We start from the raw sequence: 13,934 nt of genomic DNA, 5'->3' as shown, positions 1-13,934 counted from the left end.
TGAGGATTGGCTGCATATACTTTTTTTTCCTCTAGTGGGTACTGAGTCCGATAGAAGTTGCCATTGAGGACATCCAGAAGAAGACAAAGGAACTCTCAGCTGCCATCAACCAAGATCCCCCAGACCACAAGATACTGCAAATGGTTCTGCAGGTGAGGAAGCCTCGCATTCATTGGTTTCATTTAACAGGTCATTACTGGTGGCCATGTTATGTTTCTGTCTCTCCCAGTCAAATTTCTCCCACAGTGCACTAGGAGTGTAATGCTATATGGTAGTAAGACCAGGGCAGTAAAGAAAGAGGGTATTCAAAGGCTCAGACATACAGAAATGACAGTGATTAGATGATGTGTAGTGTAGCCTTGAATGCAAGACCTGGGAGGCTAGGATTATGATTGCAGAGTTGAGAAGGCTGGGACTGGAGTGTATTGGTGTTGTGGTGAAGAGGGGTAGATTGAGATAGTTTGGGCATGTGAAGAGAATGGAGGATGACAGTTGGGTACAGAACGTGAGAAGTGTGATTGTCGGGGGCAGGGTTGTGAGAGGCAGACCGAAAAAGACGTGGGACAAGGTCATAGAGTGTGACCTCAGGGATAGGCTGAGGGACTGAATTGGGAGGCCTCCAAAGATCAAGCAGCATGAAGAGCAGCCATCAGGTGTCTAAAGCCAATGCATGCAAGCATGTTGGAGCCATTCTAAATGATACGATGACAGTCATCATCATCATCATCATGCCTATTCTTTCCACTTAAGAGCAGAGTGAGGTAGGATCTTGAAGATAGGTGGGGGAACAGCATTTGGTATACTTAGTGAAATCAGACACTCATTCATACATCATTTAGACCTCAAGAATCCAAGCTTTGCCTTACATGCCTAATCATTTGACTTCATTTTTGTATTATTCATTGTAAAGTTGTTTCACATATACCTCCCAGATGGAATCATTCTGTTAACCGTCAAGTAAAAAAAGGGGGTGCCAAATGCTTGTCATGTGCTCCTCTTTACAGTATTCATCCAGACTTTCAGTTCCCTAGTCTTGTCAGTTTCATTCCCACTTTCTTATATGCTCATTTTCCACCTGGGACAAGGTCATTGAGTGTGACCTCAGGGATAAGGGGGAAGCTGCCAGAGATCGAGCAGCATGGAGAGCCACCATTAGGTGACCAAGGCCAACGCATGCAAATATGGTGGAGCCTTTAAAAATGAAACAAAACAAAACGATTTACCACATCTATCCACCTTCTTGATTACATGCAGTTTCTGTTGACATTGTGGTATCATTATTGTTGTTCCCTCTAGGGCTGTATTGGTACCACAGTGAACCAGGGCCCCATGGAGGTGGCACATATCTTCCTCTCAGACTTGGTGGAGAGTAGGAATTCTCCATCACGCCTCCAGAACAAGCTTCGGCTCTGCTTCAAGGATTTCTCAAAGAAGTATGTACAGTACACTTGATCCTCATTATTAGTCATCTGATTTATTTTTATTTTCTGTTAGTTTCACAGTAAATCACAGATAAAGTGCATAATAGCTCCATGAATCTGATTATTCTTGGTGTATTTTCACAACCCTTAGGTGATTTTAATCCACTCTGAGGGAGACCTACAGTGACGGAATATGGTATATGAAGGATATACAGTATCTGACTTCTAATTTGAGAAGTCCTCCTGAACTGAATAAAATTATCTGAGATAGTAAGAATAAAATATAAATATATGTCAAACTTAAGGAGTTGTAGTACCATTGCTGCCTTTAGAGTTGATTTGCCTATTTTCACGATAAACAGTACCAGTTGTATGAAAAAAAACATTGGAGTACATCCTTGACTTATAATGATGACTGCCAGTAACAAAGAAAAGGGATATTTGCAACCATATCAGATTCAAAAAGAGAGTGGGAAATACTAGCAACTAGTGTGAGGTATTGCCCTGCCAGGCTCACTGTGCTAGCGAGTGGTTATGCAGCAAGTGAAATGCCTTCCCACAGCTCACTTCCCCGCATAGTTAAGGTGAAAATGTATATAATATTGTCTCATTGGAAAGCAGTAGATGTAAGTAAAGCAGTTTGGCATATAGTGTAATCATTTTTGGTATGGTAGGTATCATTATCTTTTTTACACATTATTTAACTTTCATATGATTAATTATTTTTGTATAAGTTGTACATTAGTGAATCTGGGTTTAAAGTAACTCTTTTGTTTCAGATGTTATGATGCTTTAAGAAAGAACAAGACATTAATTGGTCCTGATATGAGGGAGTACCACCGTGAACTGGAGAGGAACTACACACGCTTCACTGAAGGTCTCGCTCCCATGATCACCATTAACCACCTTACAAGGCCTCCAAGGTCAGTCATGCACAGGATAACAGAGGAACTCCTTATCATCCCTTATAAGATGATGGCTTCCCTGTTCACCTGCACCTGTTTTACGATACTTTTGGATAGAGCAGAAGGGCAGATGTGGTAGCAGTGAAGAGGTTAGCCTAGGAAAATGGGAGAGGGAAAGGTGGAAGGAAAGAATTATTGCATATATGGTATCTTATTTAGGAGTATTTCTCTGTAATCACTATATACCATGTTAGCTAGATAAAAGGAGGTGGTAAGAGTTCAGTGTGTACAGAGTCTACTTACAGATATATGTAGAGCAAAATACTGTATTACCCAACAGTAATGCTGACCTTGTCTCTTACCACATGTAATGCATTTAGTTTCTTTATTCCTATCATTCAGGGAGAAGGACCGGGGATTAAAAATAACACTAACTCCTGATATAACAGTTTAAGAAGGTAAGTTTTAGAATTAAAATCTTTGTTTGCAGGTACATTGGGTAAAGGGTCTAATAGGTAATTGTCTCTTGCCAAGCCCTAGATCAGTTCCCATTACAGGAGTGTGCTCAGCAAAGAAAAATAGTGTTGAAGTCAGTCATCAGCTAGGAACTAAATTCAGAGAGAACCAGCACCATTAAGATGGGCATGAAGTAGCCCAGTCCACATACATGGATTACAAAGCAACAGTCATTTGTTTACCAAGCTGTTGAAGATCAAGTGAACATCCAGGGCCACCATCTTTGTTTTATATATATCCATCCATCCACCCATCATCCAATCCTCTGTTGCCCCATGAGGAGCTTAGGAGCCTGGAGCTAGGCAAGTTGGTCCTGACATATAAGATGAGAGTGACCAGCCTCACACATCCCTGAGTGGCATTACATGAGCAATAAAACCCAACCATCCCTTGGATATAAACCTGCACTGGCTTCATCTGAATGGAGTGCCTTAATTATTCACTAAGCCTCCTGTTGCCATAATTTGGTTGTATGGTTACCACCCACCATAATAAATGGTTTCTTGGAGTACAGGAGTCACTCATAGGCAGAAGGAAGAGGAAAGAATGAGGGAAAGAAAGAAGAGGGAGTGTAAAATCACCTGTAAGCAGAAGGAAGAGGAAAAAATGAAGGAAAGAAAGACAGAAGAGGAAGGAAGGAAGAGAGGAAAAGACAGAGACCCAAAGCAGCACTACATCAAGTGAGTGGATAATTGAGCACCTCCACCTACCAGGCAACATTATTAAATGAATTTTCGTTTGGTGAAAGAATGAACATGTGGTCAACCAGCGTGGCGTCCCTGCACACTCACATGCATGTACACACACGAACATCTGTGCTCCTCCACATCCTGCAGAATGCCACTTCGGTCTCTGGGTGACCAGCATCGTGAGAGGAGCCATGAACAGAGCATTTATTCAGAAAAACAGCCATTTAGACCTAGCTGTATGTTACTGTTTACAACTCAGCAGCCAAACAACGCTGTATATTTAATTATCTTTGTTTGGTAGAAGCTATGACACCTGAGAAATTACTGAACAGTGTGGTGTTTAGCTTTAACAAACTATCACCTTTAATGTCAAAAGTCTTGTACCAGTTAGTTAGCTATATCAAGGGTGTACTGTATCATCATCAGACTGAATGGGTTACTCAAGTTTTTTCATCCACTCCTTCTGAGGACATACTACTTGCTTTATTCTTTCAAAGATCTGACCATTTTCTTTGGCTTTGGAGAGACCTTGTGTGGTGGTGAGTTTATGGAGATTGTTTTGAGCCACTTCACTGCAAAACATCTACCCCTAAGCTAAATGATATCATCAGGTAGTGAGAATAAACCAACAAAATGCAGCACCAGATTCAAGGGATTAAGATGATGCATTCACCAGCCGTCATGTTGTAAGTTGAAGTCAGTGGTGGTTTCCTTAGGTGCCTCTACATGTACAGCCTCATAATGAATGGGTCTTGTTTGGTTGAAAAAAAAAAAAAAATGTTACTTTGTTTACATTCTTTTCTTATGCAGTAAGGTATATTTCAGTACTTTTAATATATTCACTTTTTTACCCAAAGTAAATCCTTATCATATGTCACCCTTTTTTGCTGTTCTGTTGCTGGAGAGGGATGGCTTCATGTGGTGGCACCAATATAACCAAGCTGTTCCACTGTCTAGTTTTACAAACATCCTTCAATTCCATCCTTGTACCCCACAAGGAGGATGGTGAGTTGCAAAAGAAGGGCATTTTCAGCCAGCAGTCCACTAAATTCATATTCAGATGAGCTTGGGATTGCAGCTGCTACTACTTCTACTACTATTACCATCACTACTAGTACAGTGATGTTCACTTTTGCAATTGAATACATGGTAAATTACAGAAAACTTGTCTGCTAAAGTTTCATTGGTACTTATAAAGTCAATATGCCGATCACCCCATTAACGTACCAGTTGTATGGAAAAAATGTTGATATATTGGAACTTATCCCCAAATTATAGCAAGGACTGCCTGTATATTGTTTAAATTCTTATCATTTGCAGGAAAGTACTATATTTTCAGTACTTGTATGATTTTCATGTATGTGTTCACTCTTATATGTACCTGTATATATGAATTAGTGATTACAGAGTTTGGTTTGTGAATGTCTGTAGCTGGTAGGATAATAGTAGTAATAATCCAGTGGCATCAGGATTGTAACAACTAATAATTATGTAGTTTATATTTTACAGATGAACTTATTGCAGTATTATTAATAACCCATCAGTCCAAGGACATCAGTTTATTTTTTCATGCTGCACTCAGATGATTTTATTAAATTTTAGAGACCAGCCTAGAAGTAAAGGAGTCAATGAATGCTATATTTAACCACTCTAATACGTCTTTTCTGAGCTTAATAAAATCATATGGATAGCAAAAATCATATGAAAAATATGTCCATGAACTAAATATATATATTCTTTTTTTATGTACTAACACTTCAACCTCTTATGCACAGAATATCTTTTATATTATTCTGGCTGATATCATGAGGCACCTGTCATAATATTGGGGACAGAATATGCATGTGGGCTGCTCTCAAAGCACAGATAGGGAAGTGCTCTGTCTAGTCATTTGTCTTCATTTCACAGTGCCAAAAATTGTTCAGATGGGAAAATTATACCCATAGAGTGTGTTTACAGTAGTTTCCTACAATAATTATCATTTTTGACATTCATTCTTGTTTTTAAAGTCCCTAATAACTTACTCAGAAATTGCCTGTTAAAGCTCCATGACTACCTGTGAAGCCAGTTCTCCAAATTAACATTACCAGTGGGTCTGGAATAACTTGTGATATTTCTAATACATCCCTGTCTTATGAAGAGGACAGCCAGCATTGTCAAGATGCAACAGTTTTTATGTGACGTGGACCCTCTGTATATGGGTATAGTTCTTGTACCCTCTTTATTCTTTTGCCTTGAGCATGTTGTATGGTGTACAGCAGTACGGTAATTAATTCACACATGACTAACCTGACACATGATACTCTTCCCTGCATGCAGCTCTATCTCCACCTCCTCCTCCAACACCACACCTCGGCTGCGTGTGCCTTCAGGAGGGTAGGTAGCCTGTCGTGTGTGTCCAGTTGAGTTTTTTGTCTTGGGAACAGGGAAAAGGGGCATGAGGTTTTCAGGGCACTTCCACCATCAGTTTGTTTTCATCCCCCAAAAATGAATCGTAAACATGGTAATCTTTCAGGAAGAGGTATAAAGCTCACTAAATATTCCATGGCCATCACTCTAATGGTGCACATGCTGCTGATTCATGAGTTCACTAATATATTAAGTTTCATTGGAAAAATATAGAGCTCACTGTTCTAATAAATGCTCATTTTGAATACAGTATCTGTTGCTCGCCAGGATTAGTGGCAAAGGCGACTCTAAGAAAGAATTGAGGAGAAAAAATATTGTTTATGAGCATCTTATCCAAAAGCAATGACTGGAAGTGGCCTTACCATTTCATCATCCCATTTATACAGTTTTCCTCAGCTGCACAAACTAACAATCTCTTGTCACCACAGAAGGCTGTAAATATTTGCTCTTGCCTCCCTGTACAGTATATTTTGGTTTTTACATAAAGCTATGAAATTGTAGACCTTTTGCATTTTTAACAGAATAATTATTTATGTATTTGGTTCTTCCTACTTAATCGTATTGTATATTTGTACTGTATATATATTGTATATTCATTAAAAAATCTGTCACATATACAAGACTGCTGTGTCTCAAGATTATTATTATTATTTTTATTGTTATTATTATTATTATTTTTATTTATACTCTGCTTCAAGCCCACCAAAACACCCATAGGATATAACACCCTATATGCTTACATACAGAAGACATGGGCATAATATTGTAATAATCCTAACAACTGGCACAGTCAAGGCTGCAGATATTGATAGACTAAGGTAATACTTTCAGATATTGTTGATAATCAAATGGCAACCCTCCCCCCCATCCATAAGTGAGAAATAACCTCCTTTCCGTATGTGTGTCCATCCAGCTCAGTATGAGAGAAAAAAAGAGTTTGGGGTGTGAAAAAAAAAAAAAAATGGTAGCATAACCTGAGACTAGCAACAAAACTTTAGCCAGTGTGAAGATGATTATTGAAGACCACCAATATAGTACTCTCATAGTGTTAACATAGCACAGCATCTGTTAACCTGCAGGTACATCCATCCAGTGCTTCTGCAGGAAAAATAAAGTATTGGTGGAACAAAACTGATCTTTTCTAATGCATCGTAAGATATTGTTTTCAAACACTTCAGATGTGTAATGTATTCTTGCATATTACTAGAAGTATAGCTCATATCCATCCATCCATCATCCATTCCTGTGTTGCCCCATGAGGAGCATAGGAGCCTGGGGCTAGGCATGTTGATCCTGACATTTAAGATGAGGGCGACCAACCTCACTCATCCCTGAGTTGCATTACGGGAGCAATAAACCCCCAACCACTCCTTGGATATAAACGTGCACCAGTCCAGTCCGATTGGAGCGCCTTAATTACTCACTAAACCACCAGAAGCCATAATTTGGTTATATGGTTACCACCCAGTGTTGTAAATGGTTTCCTGGTGTACAGGAAACCATTTGGCTTGTCATTCAGTGTAGAGTCATCCATAGGCAGAAGGAAGAGGAAAGAATGAAGAAAGGAAAGAAAGAAGAATAAGGAAGGAAGAGAGGAAAGGGCAGACACCCAAAACAGCACTACATCGAGTGAGTGGAAGGTGAGGGCCCCCACCTAACACCAAATATAGCTTATAAATTAAAAAATTTTTGAAATTATGAGTTTTGACTGTAATACTGTACATGAATGTAGGATTGTTCAATATACACAGGGCAAGTTGAGTTAGATTTTTGTTTTAAATATATTAATTACACTGCTGTATTTTTCAGAACACATTCAGTACTGTACTATTGTTCATTGTGCTTATAGCATGTTTACTTCAAGAGATGATGATGTGTTTTGGTAATGGTAAATGTTACAATGGAGACAAGAGTTACAGTCCATTTATTTCTGTACAATTCTTCCACACATACTGTGTGTTTACTTCACGAATCATTCTTCTTATGCTTTCCAGATACTTTCCAGACTTAGAATATTTAAACTTTTTCTTATCAAGTAAATAAAAATTAATTTCCTTGAATGTTAAGATGCCATAATTTGAATTGTATTTAATTTGTTTATAGAATTTAGATCACTCTGGTCTGATTTACCAAGAATTTTAAAGTTACACATTAGCAGAGAGACCAATATTAACATAGTTATAGTGTCCAAGGTTTTCTTGGCGTGGGGTTTGGTGTAATAAACACTTTTTCCTCATACCGGTATTGTTGTTGTTGGCCTATGTCATATGAAACTATTATGTGAAGTAACTATCCAGATCTTGTCAGACAGTATCTCAAAATATTATGCAAGTCGTAGCATATTCAGATATATACTTATAATAAAACATTAAGTCATAGTGTCATATGGCATACCGGTAATTGTGCACCAGCATTGTATAATCCAAGGCTCCACAAAGTACCGTATGTAAGTTTGAACTTTTAATGAAGTAATAATTTTATGCTGCATTTTCTGCTGTTGTTTCTACTGAAGGTGCTGTGCTGTTGAGTACCTTACCCGTGTCACTAGGGTTTAAGCAGGGTCATAGTTATAGTAGGCCCCTAATTTATGATTATTTGAAAAAGTTCTTACTGAACATATCTGACATAAACAGTTCTTTTATAAACTACTCACAAGCAGTATTAGAAGAAAGGTTTAAGAGTTGAATTATGTGTGGCAATACAATCATTGAATTCACACTCGCCTTTCCATAATTTCTGTAGATAATTTAGGTCAGAACCTCCTTACTTTGTTCGCTTTCTTGATGGTGGATCACTGCACAGCACACTGCAGACTAGGACACAACATAACATCAACAATGTAGGGAACCTATGGAACAACCCCCTAGAGGTAGTTGCCAGGGAATGTAGTAGTAGTAGTTGCAATCCTAGGCTCATCTAAACTTGAACTTGATGGACTATAGACCAAAGTTGCCCCTTCTGCAGTCCATCACCCTCCTTTAAGGTGATAAAGAGAGGATTGACGGACATTCACATAACTGGGCAGTTTCACCATCTGGTCATATTGGTGCAGTCATTTGAAAGAGTCCTACTTCAGTGCTGTCAGTGAGTGTCAAGGGCCGGTATTCACATCAGTTGAGGAAGCTCCGTAACACCTTTTCCTAAGTGGTTTATTTTGTTTATTATGCCTTACTGTCCTCGTCTCCTTCCATTATTGTCATACTCTGCATAAATAATGTAGAATAAGATATTAACTACCCATATCCAAAAATAAAGAGTGAAGGAAGAAGTGTTAGGGAGCTTCCATAACCAGAGAGAATATAAGCTGAGGTGCGTTATGTGGTGTGTGTGGCCAGAGCAATGACTTACACCTTTCAGTCAATATTTCGTGCTAAGGATCCTCAACCCTTTCCATACAATGATGTGCTTTTGATTTTATACTTGGTGCCTCCAGATAAGTTTATTTGCCTCTGGGGAGACCTCATGTAGTGAAGGCATAAATGAAGGCTGTTGTTGCCTATCCAGTCTGAACATCTCTGCAGAGTTAGATAATACTGTCTGGAGATAGCAAGAATAAAATGAGTAGTACAACATTGTATGGACTGGCATAACATCAGAATGTAAACAGCAGCACCCTCAGACATACATAAAAGGAAAAAAGAAAAGAAAATGCAACATTACCATTTAGTGATTGTACTGGTAGTTTCACATCATTATTAGAATTGCACAGCACCAGCAAAAAAAATTATAGGAAAAGTACATAAATTACAGCATATTACTGTAAACCTTTGCTGTGTCAGAGTTTTTGGGGGAAGGCTTTGTATTAAAATGGGCCTCATGGTTTTATGCTCAAAACTTAACCTCTTTAGTCCAGTGCCATATCTTCCCAGTTTATTCTTGCTGCTTTCAGATTGTTTTATTCAACTTAGGAGATACATCTTGTATTGAAGGGATAAATAAAAAGTGTATTTTTCCTCAGATGTGAATTATCTCATAAGTTGAGTAAAATCATCTGAAGACAGCAAGAACAAAATGAATCATACATTGTTGGAATGTGAAAAGATTAAAATGCAAAGGAGAAGGAAATGCCATAATTTTGAACAGTCTATGGAATACTATAGTTGTTACATATGACTACCCTACATCTCGCATTACAGAGTGTAATTATCGATGAAACCAAAAGATCAAATATAAAATTTGTGAAAAGATTGTAAAAAATTGTAGGCTTGTCCATACCTTCATGATCTCAGTTTTGAAAATAATAATGCCTGAAGACACAGAGGTCAGCACACTCGTAATGTACTGGATACATTTTAAACTTTTTTCTTAATGCCTTTAGATGATTTTATTGAGCTTAGACAAAGAAATCAGGTTGTGTAGTGGTGAATTGGCTTTCTGATGCCATTATGACAAATGGTTTCTACAAAAGTTAATGAAATCATGTACACTCAACCCCCTGCTATTGCGCCTAATTGGTCACAGGAAACGCGCGTGATAGCTGAACTGAACAATCAATGGGAAAAATTCTAATTGGTTTTTCGGTGGCCCATTTTTCTAACTTTTAACCACTTTATGCCTACGATTTCCTGCCAATCTCTCCTCTAACATGAAATAAAGCATTATTATATTAATAATAACAGTATAATGAATAAATAAACAACACAAAAGGCCATCAAACTTTTATAAGGATTACGGCTTGGGTGGTTTGATGGGTTCCGAGGCGTGGGAGTGGCTTAGTTGCCGCCAGATCTCTTTGGCTGTCTTCATTTCTTTAGTGTCCACAGCTATAGGGGGTATCACATGGTACCTTATATCAGGAATGGCTGAGGAACATTTAAGTGAAACAAAACTTGGACGCTATCATACACGTTCCTCACACTGTCGTCAGAGCCCCGTCTCAGTTGTAAACATGTGATTACTTTATCGACATCACAGTTTTTTCGGCATAAGAAATATTAACTCTTTATAAGGGTTTCAAAACGATTGATATTTATTCTAAAATACAATATTAATAAGTATTCAGCGTTAGGCTAAATTTCAGTGCTGTAGTACAATATATTCTTTCGAATTCTTTCGAGCCGAATGAGTTTTGGTCACTGTTTTGCCCGTCGTGTCCTTGGCAGGAATCCGTTCAGATGCATTCCAAATGCCCGTGCTATAATCGGGAATTTTACCACGTTACCATTCCGATTAACCATCGTATCCTCTACAACCCTCGTATGAAGTGCCGTGTGAATAAGTTTCGCTTAGCCTGTCTTCAAACTCGAAGCGTGATAGCAGTCTTGGAGTGCGTGATAGCATGTATGGTTGTGCATTTGATGTGTGCGTGATAGCAGATAAGCGTGATAGCTGAACGCGTGATAGCAGGGGGTTGAGTGTGGAGGTAACAAGAATAATCTTAAAAAGAAAAAAAAAAGGTCAGAGGAGTTGAAGGGTTAATCTGATGGTGTATTAACCTTGATTGTTTTAACTTCATGATTCCTGGTGATGTCCTTTTTGGTCTATTTTTGCTCCCACCTGACAGTTGTATTCAGCTCAGGAGAGGCTTCTTGTATTCAAGGGATTTATTAAGACTAACCCCTTCAGATCACAGTCAGTTCCAAGCTGTATAAAATTGTCAAGAGATGGCAAGAATGAAAAGAGAAAGACATCCCTGGGCTCAAAGGGTTAAATATCAGTCACTTTTCTATTAGTGTTCAGGTACTGTATACTGCTAAACTGTCAAAATAAAATAGGAATATCATAGGATTCGGAAGCAATTTTCTGAATCAGAGAGTGCATTATAATGGAGGTTTACAGTCTGGTAGCAATGGAGCCTATGATTAATACATTTAGTACAATGATGACGTTTTAATATTGCACTCTCTAGATGATATTGTTCAGCTTGGGAATGACAGTTTGTAGTGATCCATTTACAACCTGATTTCCATCCCTAAGCTAAATAAAGTTGTCTGAAGGTAGAAAGAATAAAATTAAAGGTAGGTCATCACACTGAAGGAGTTAGTGATCCTTTCATGCTGGTTTAGGTTGTTGTAAGTACCTTAATGGATGGTGATCAGACCCTTGACTACTGTGTCCCACATAAGCGCTATTCATTCATTTCATTCTTGGTGGAGTGAGCACACATACCAGTAGAATAGGGCTGAGATAAAATTGGCTACTCAGTGAGGCAACCAGGTGGTGTGAAGATGTCATTCTTGCAATACCTGTACTGAGTACACAATATTGTACAATGTCAAGATTTTCAAAACTTTATGGACAGTTTCAAAATTAGTTTATCAGCACAGTAGGGATGAAACAGTTTTTGTCAACTTCCTCTGTGTAAAGATGAAATCATTCATTTGTATTGCACTTATCTGTGATAAATTGGTAAAGGACAGTGCCTGCCCTTCTTCCTTTAAGGTGTCTCCATTACCTCCTAATGAAGCAGCAGTAGGTTTTTGGCCTCGTAGAATCATATATTGTGGAGCCTTGGATGAGCAGTGCCTTAATGGTGACACACTAGCTAGCTGACCATGCCATTCTGGTGGCAGAGTGCCGTCCTCGTGGCGCCACTCCACCGCCAGCACCAGCTCGGGGGAGACTCTGGTGTCGGGGGGCGGGTCTGGGGACTCTGACCCAGGGCAGGCATCTGGCACTGAATGCTAGCCTGCCCTGCCATGGTCTTGCCCTGATCCACCCATCCTGCTCTGTCTGCACGGGAGTAGTGTGGTTCACCCAGTAAGTAGCTTTTGCATGATTCACCTGCTCTTAACACAAATTGTCACATTTTCTTAACTAATCTCAGCTACTTTTTGCTTATGCCATGTAAAATAATAAAAATGCTAAATGTTGTAAGACAGCTATAAAACACAGGCAGTCCTCAGTACAAGTCATATGTGTTCCAGCATATCACAACTTCTTCCACATACTGTTTATCCCAGTATAAAATGAGAAAAACAAACAAATCAGTCATATATTTTAAATTGCAATAGAACTGTTATAAATATTTGTCTGTACTGTACTTAATGTGGACTTAACAGAAAAAAAGAAAGTGAAAGAAAAAATATAAAAGGTGACTTATAATGAGGGCTAAGTGTTTCTCACATTAATACTTTTCAGTTTAGGTCAGTACATCTATAAAATATAAGTAACTTCCGCTTAACCAGCATCCACCAGATATTGGACACTGATAGCAGTTTTGGCCAAATCCACAATATGATTACATTATCATCATCATCATCATCATCATCATCATCATCATCATCATCATCCCACCTTTTTCTTTTATTAGATACATTTACTAAATCAGAGAATGTTTATTAAGTAAATAATTTGCTCAGATATCCTATAATATTGATCATCAGGAAGCCAAACATTATTGATAAAGTTGTTAACATTTTTATGAGACAGATAATTGTTGCTGAATGTTAGTTATTCATAAAAGCAGCCTATCATCTGTGAGGTTGTGGCTGTAAACTTTATCTCTGATAGTTGCCATAGTCATGTGCTGCCACAGTTTAGCAATTATGGTGACTCTGGTATAGCTTTCAGTCTCCGTTTGAGATTTTTTTTTTTCCCCTCCTTTTCATAACAGCCACGCCATTAATTTTTGGTTCAGCATAATAGATAAAGAAATCAGTGAGGAAATCAGTAGGCTTATTTCTACATATCAGTAACTTTGGGTCCTATGCTCCTTGTAGGGCATCACAGGATTAGATGATGAATGAATGAATAACTTTGTGGCACTGATAAGGAGCCTAAACATGGTGGCATTGTACACACTGGGTGAAATAGTGGCAGTGTTAGTTACCATGCAGAGAAGAATCTGTCACTTCCTTAGCATTTCCATTACATATGATGCTTCACCACCCCCACCACCACCACCAGGATTTATTAGAATGGATAATAATGGCCCATATTCGAGGTGGCATGTCAGGCTTTGTAGCACATCTTTCTAAGCTGGTTATTATCATCTTACTCATTAACATTCCCATACATTTCTTATTTATCATTTTAACATCGACAAAGTGTGC

The 13,934-nt window shown here is 38.5% G+C and overlaps 1 protein-coding gene across 1 annotated transcript in view; it reads left to right on the top strand.

The window, feature by feature from the left end:
- Positions 1 to 12,567, top strand: part of Zir (dedicator of cytokinesis) — a 79,687-nt gene extending 67,120 nt beyond the window's left edge. Inside the window, exons 41-45 of the mRNA XM_080277998.1 lie at positions 36 to 152; positions 1,297 to 1,433; positions 2,201 to 2,344; positions 5,851 to 5,907; positions 12,453 to 12,567. Coding sequence (XP_080134124.1) covers positions 36 to 152; positions 1,297 to 1,433; positions 2,201 to 2,344; positions 5,851 to 5,907; positions 12,453 to 12,567 — 570 coding nt within the window. The remainder of the gene's footprint in view (positions 1 to 35; positions 153 to 1,296; positions 1,434 to 2,200; positions 2,345 to 5,850; positions 5,908 to 12,452) is intronic.
- The last annotated feature ends 1,367 nt before the right edge of the window (positions 12,568 to 13,934 follow it).

The sequence above is a fragment of the Coenobita brevimanus genome, chromosome 71, assembly GCF_032717465.1.
Source record: "Coenobita brevimanus isolate Jiangsu-jjx chromosome 71, ASM3271746v2, whole genome shotgun sequence".
Classification (NCBI taxonomy): Eukaryota; Metazoa; Arthropoda; class Malacostraca; order Decapoda; family Coenobitidae; genus Coenobita; species Coenobita brevimanus.
Note: the sequence above shows the minus strand (reverse complement) of the source record. Positions and strands in the feature narration are given on the sequence as shown.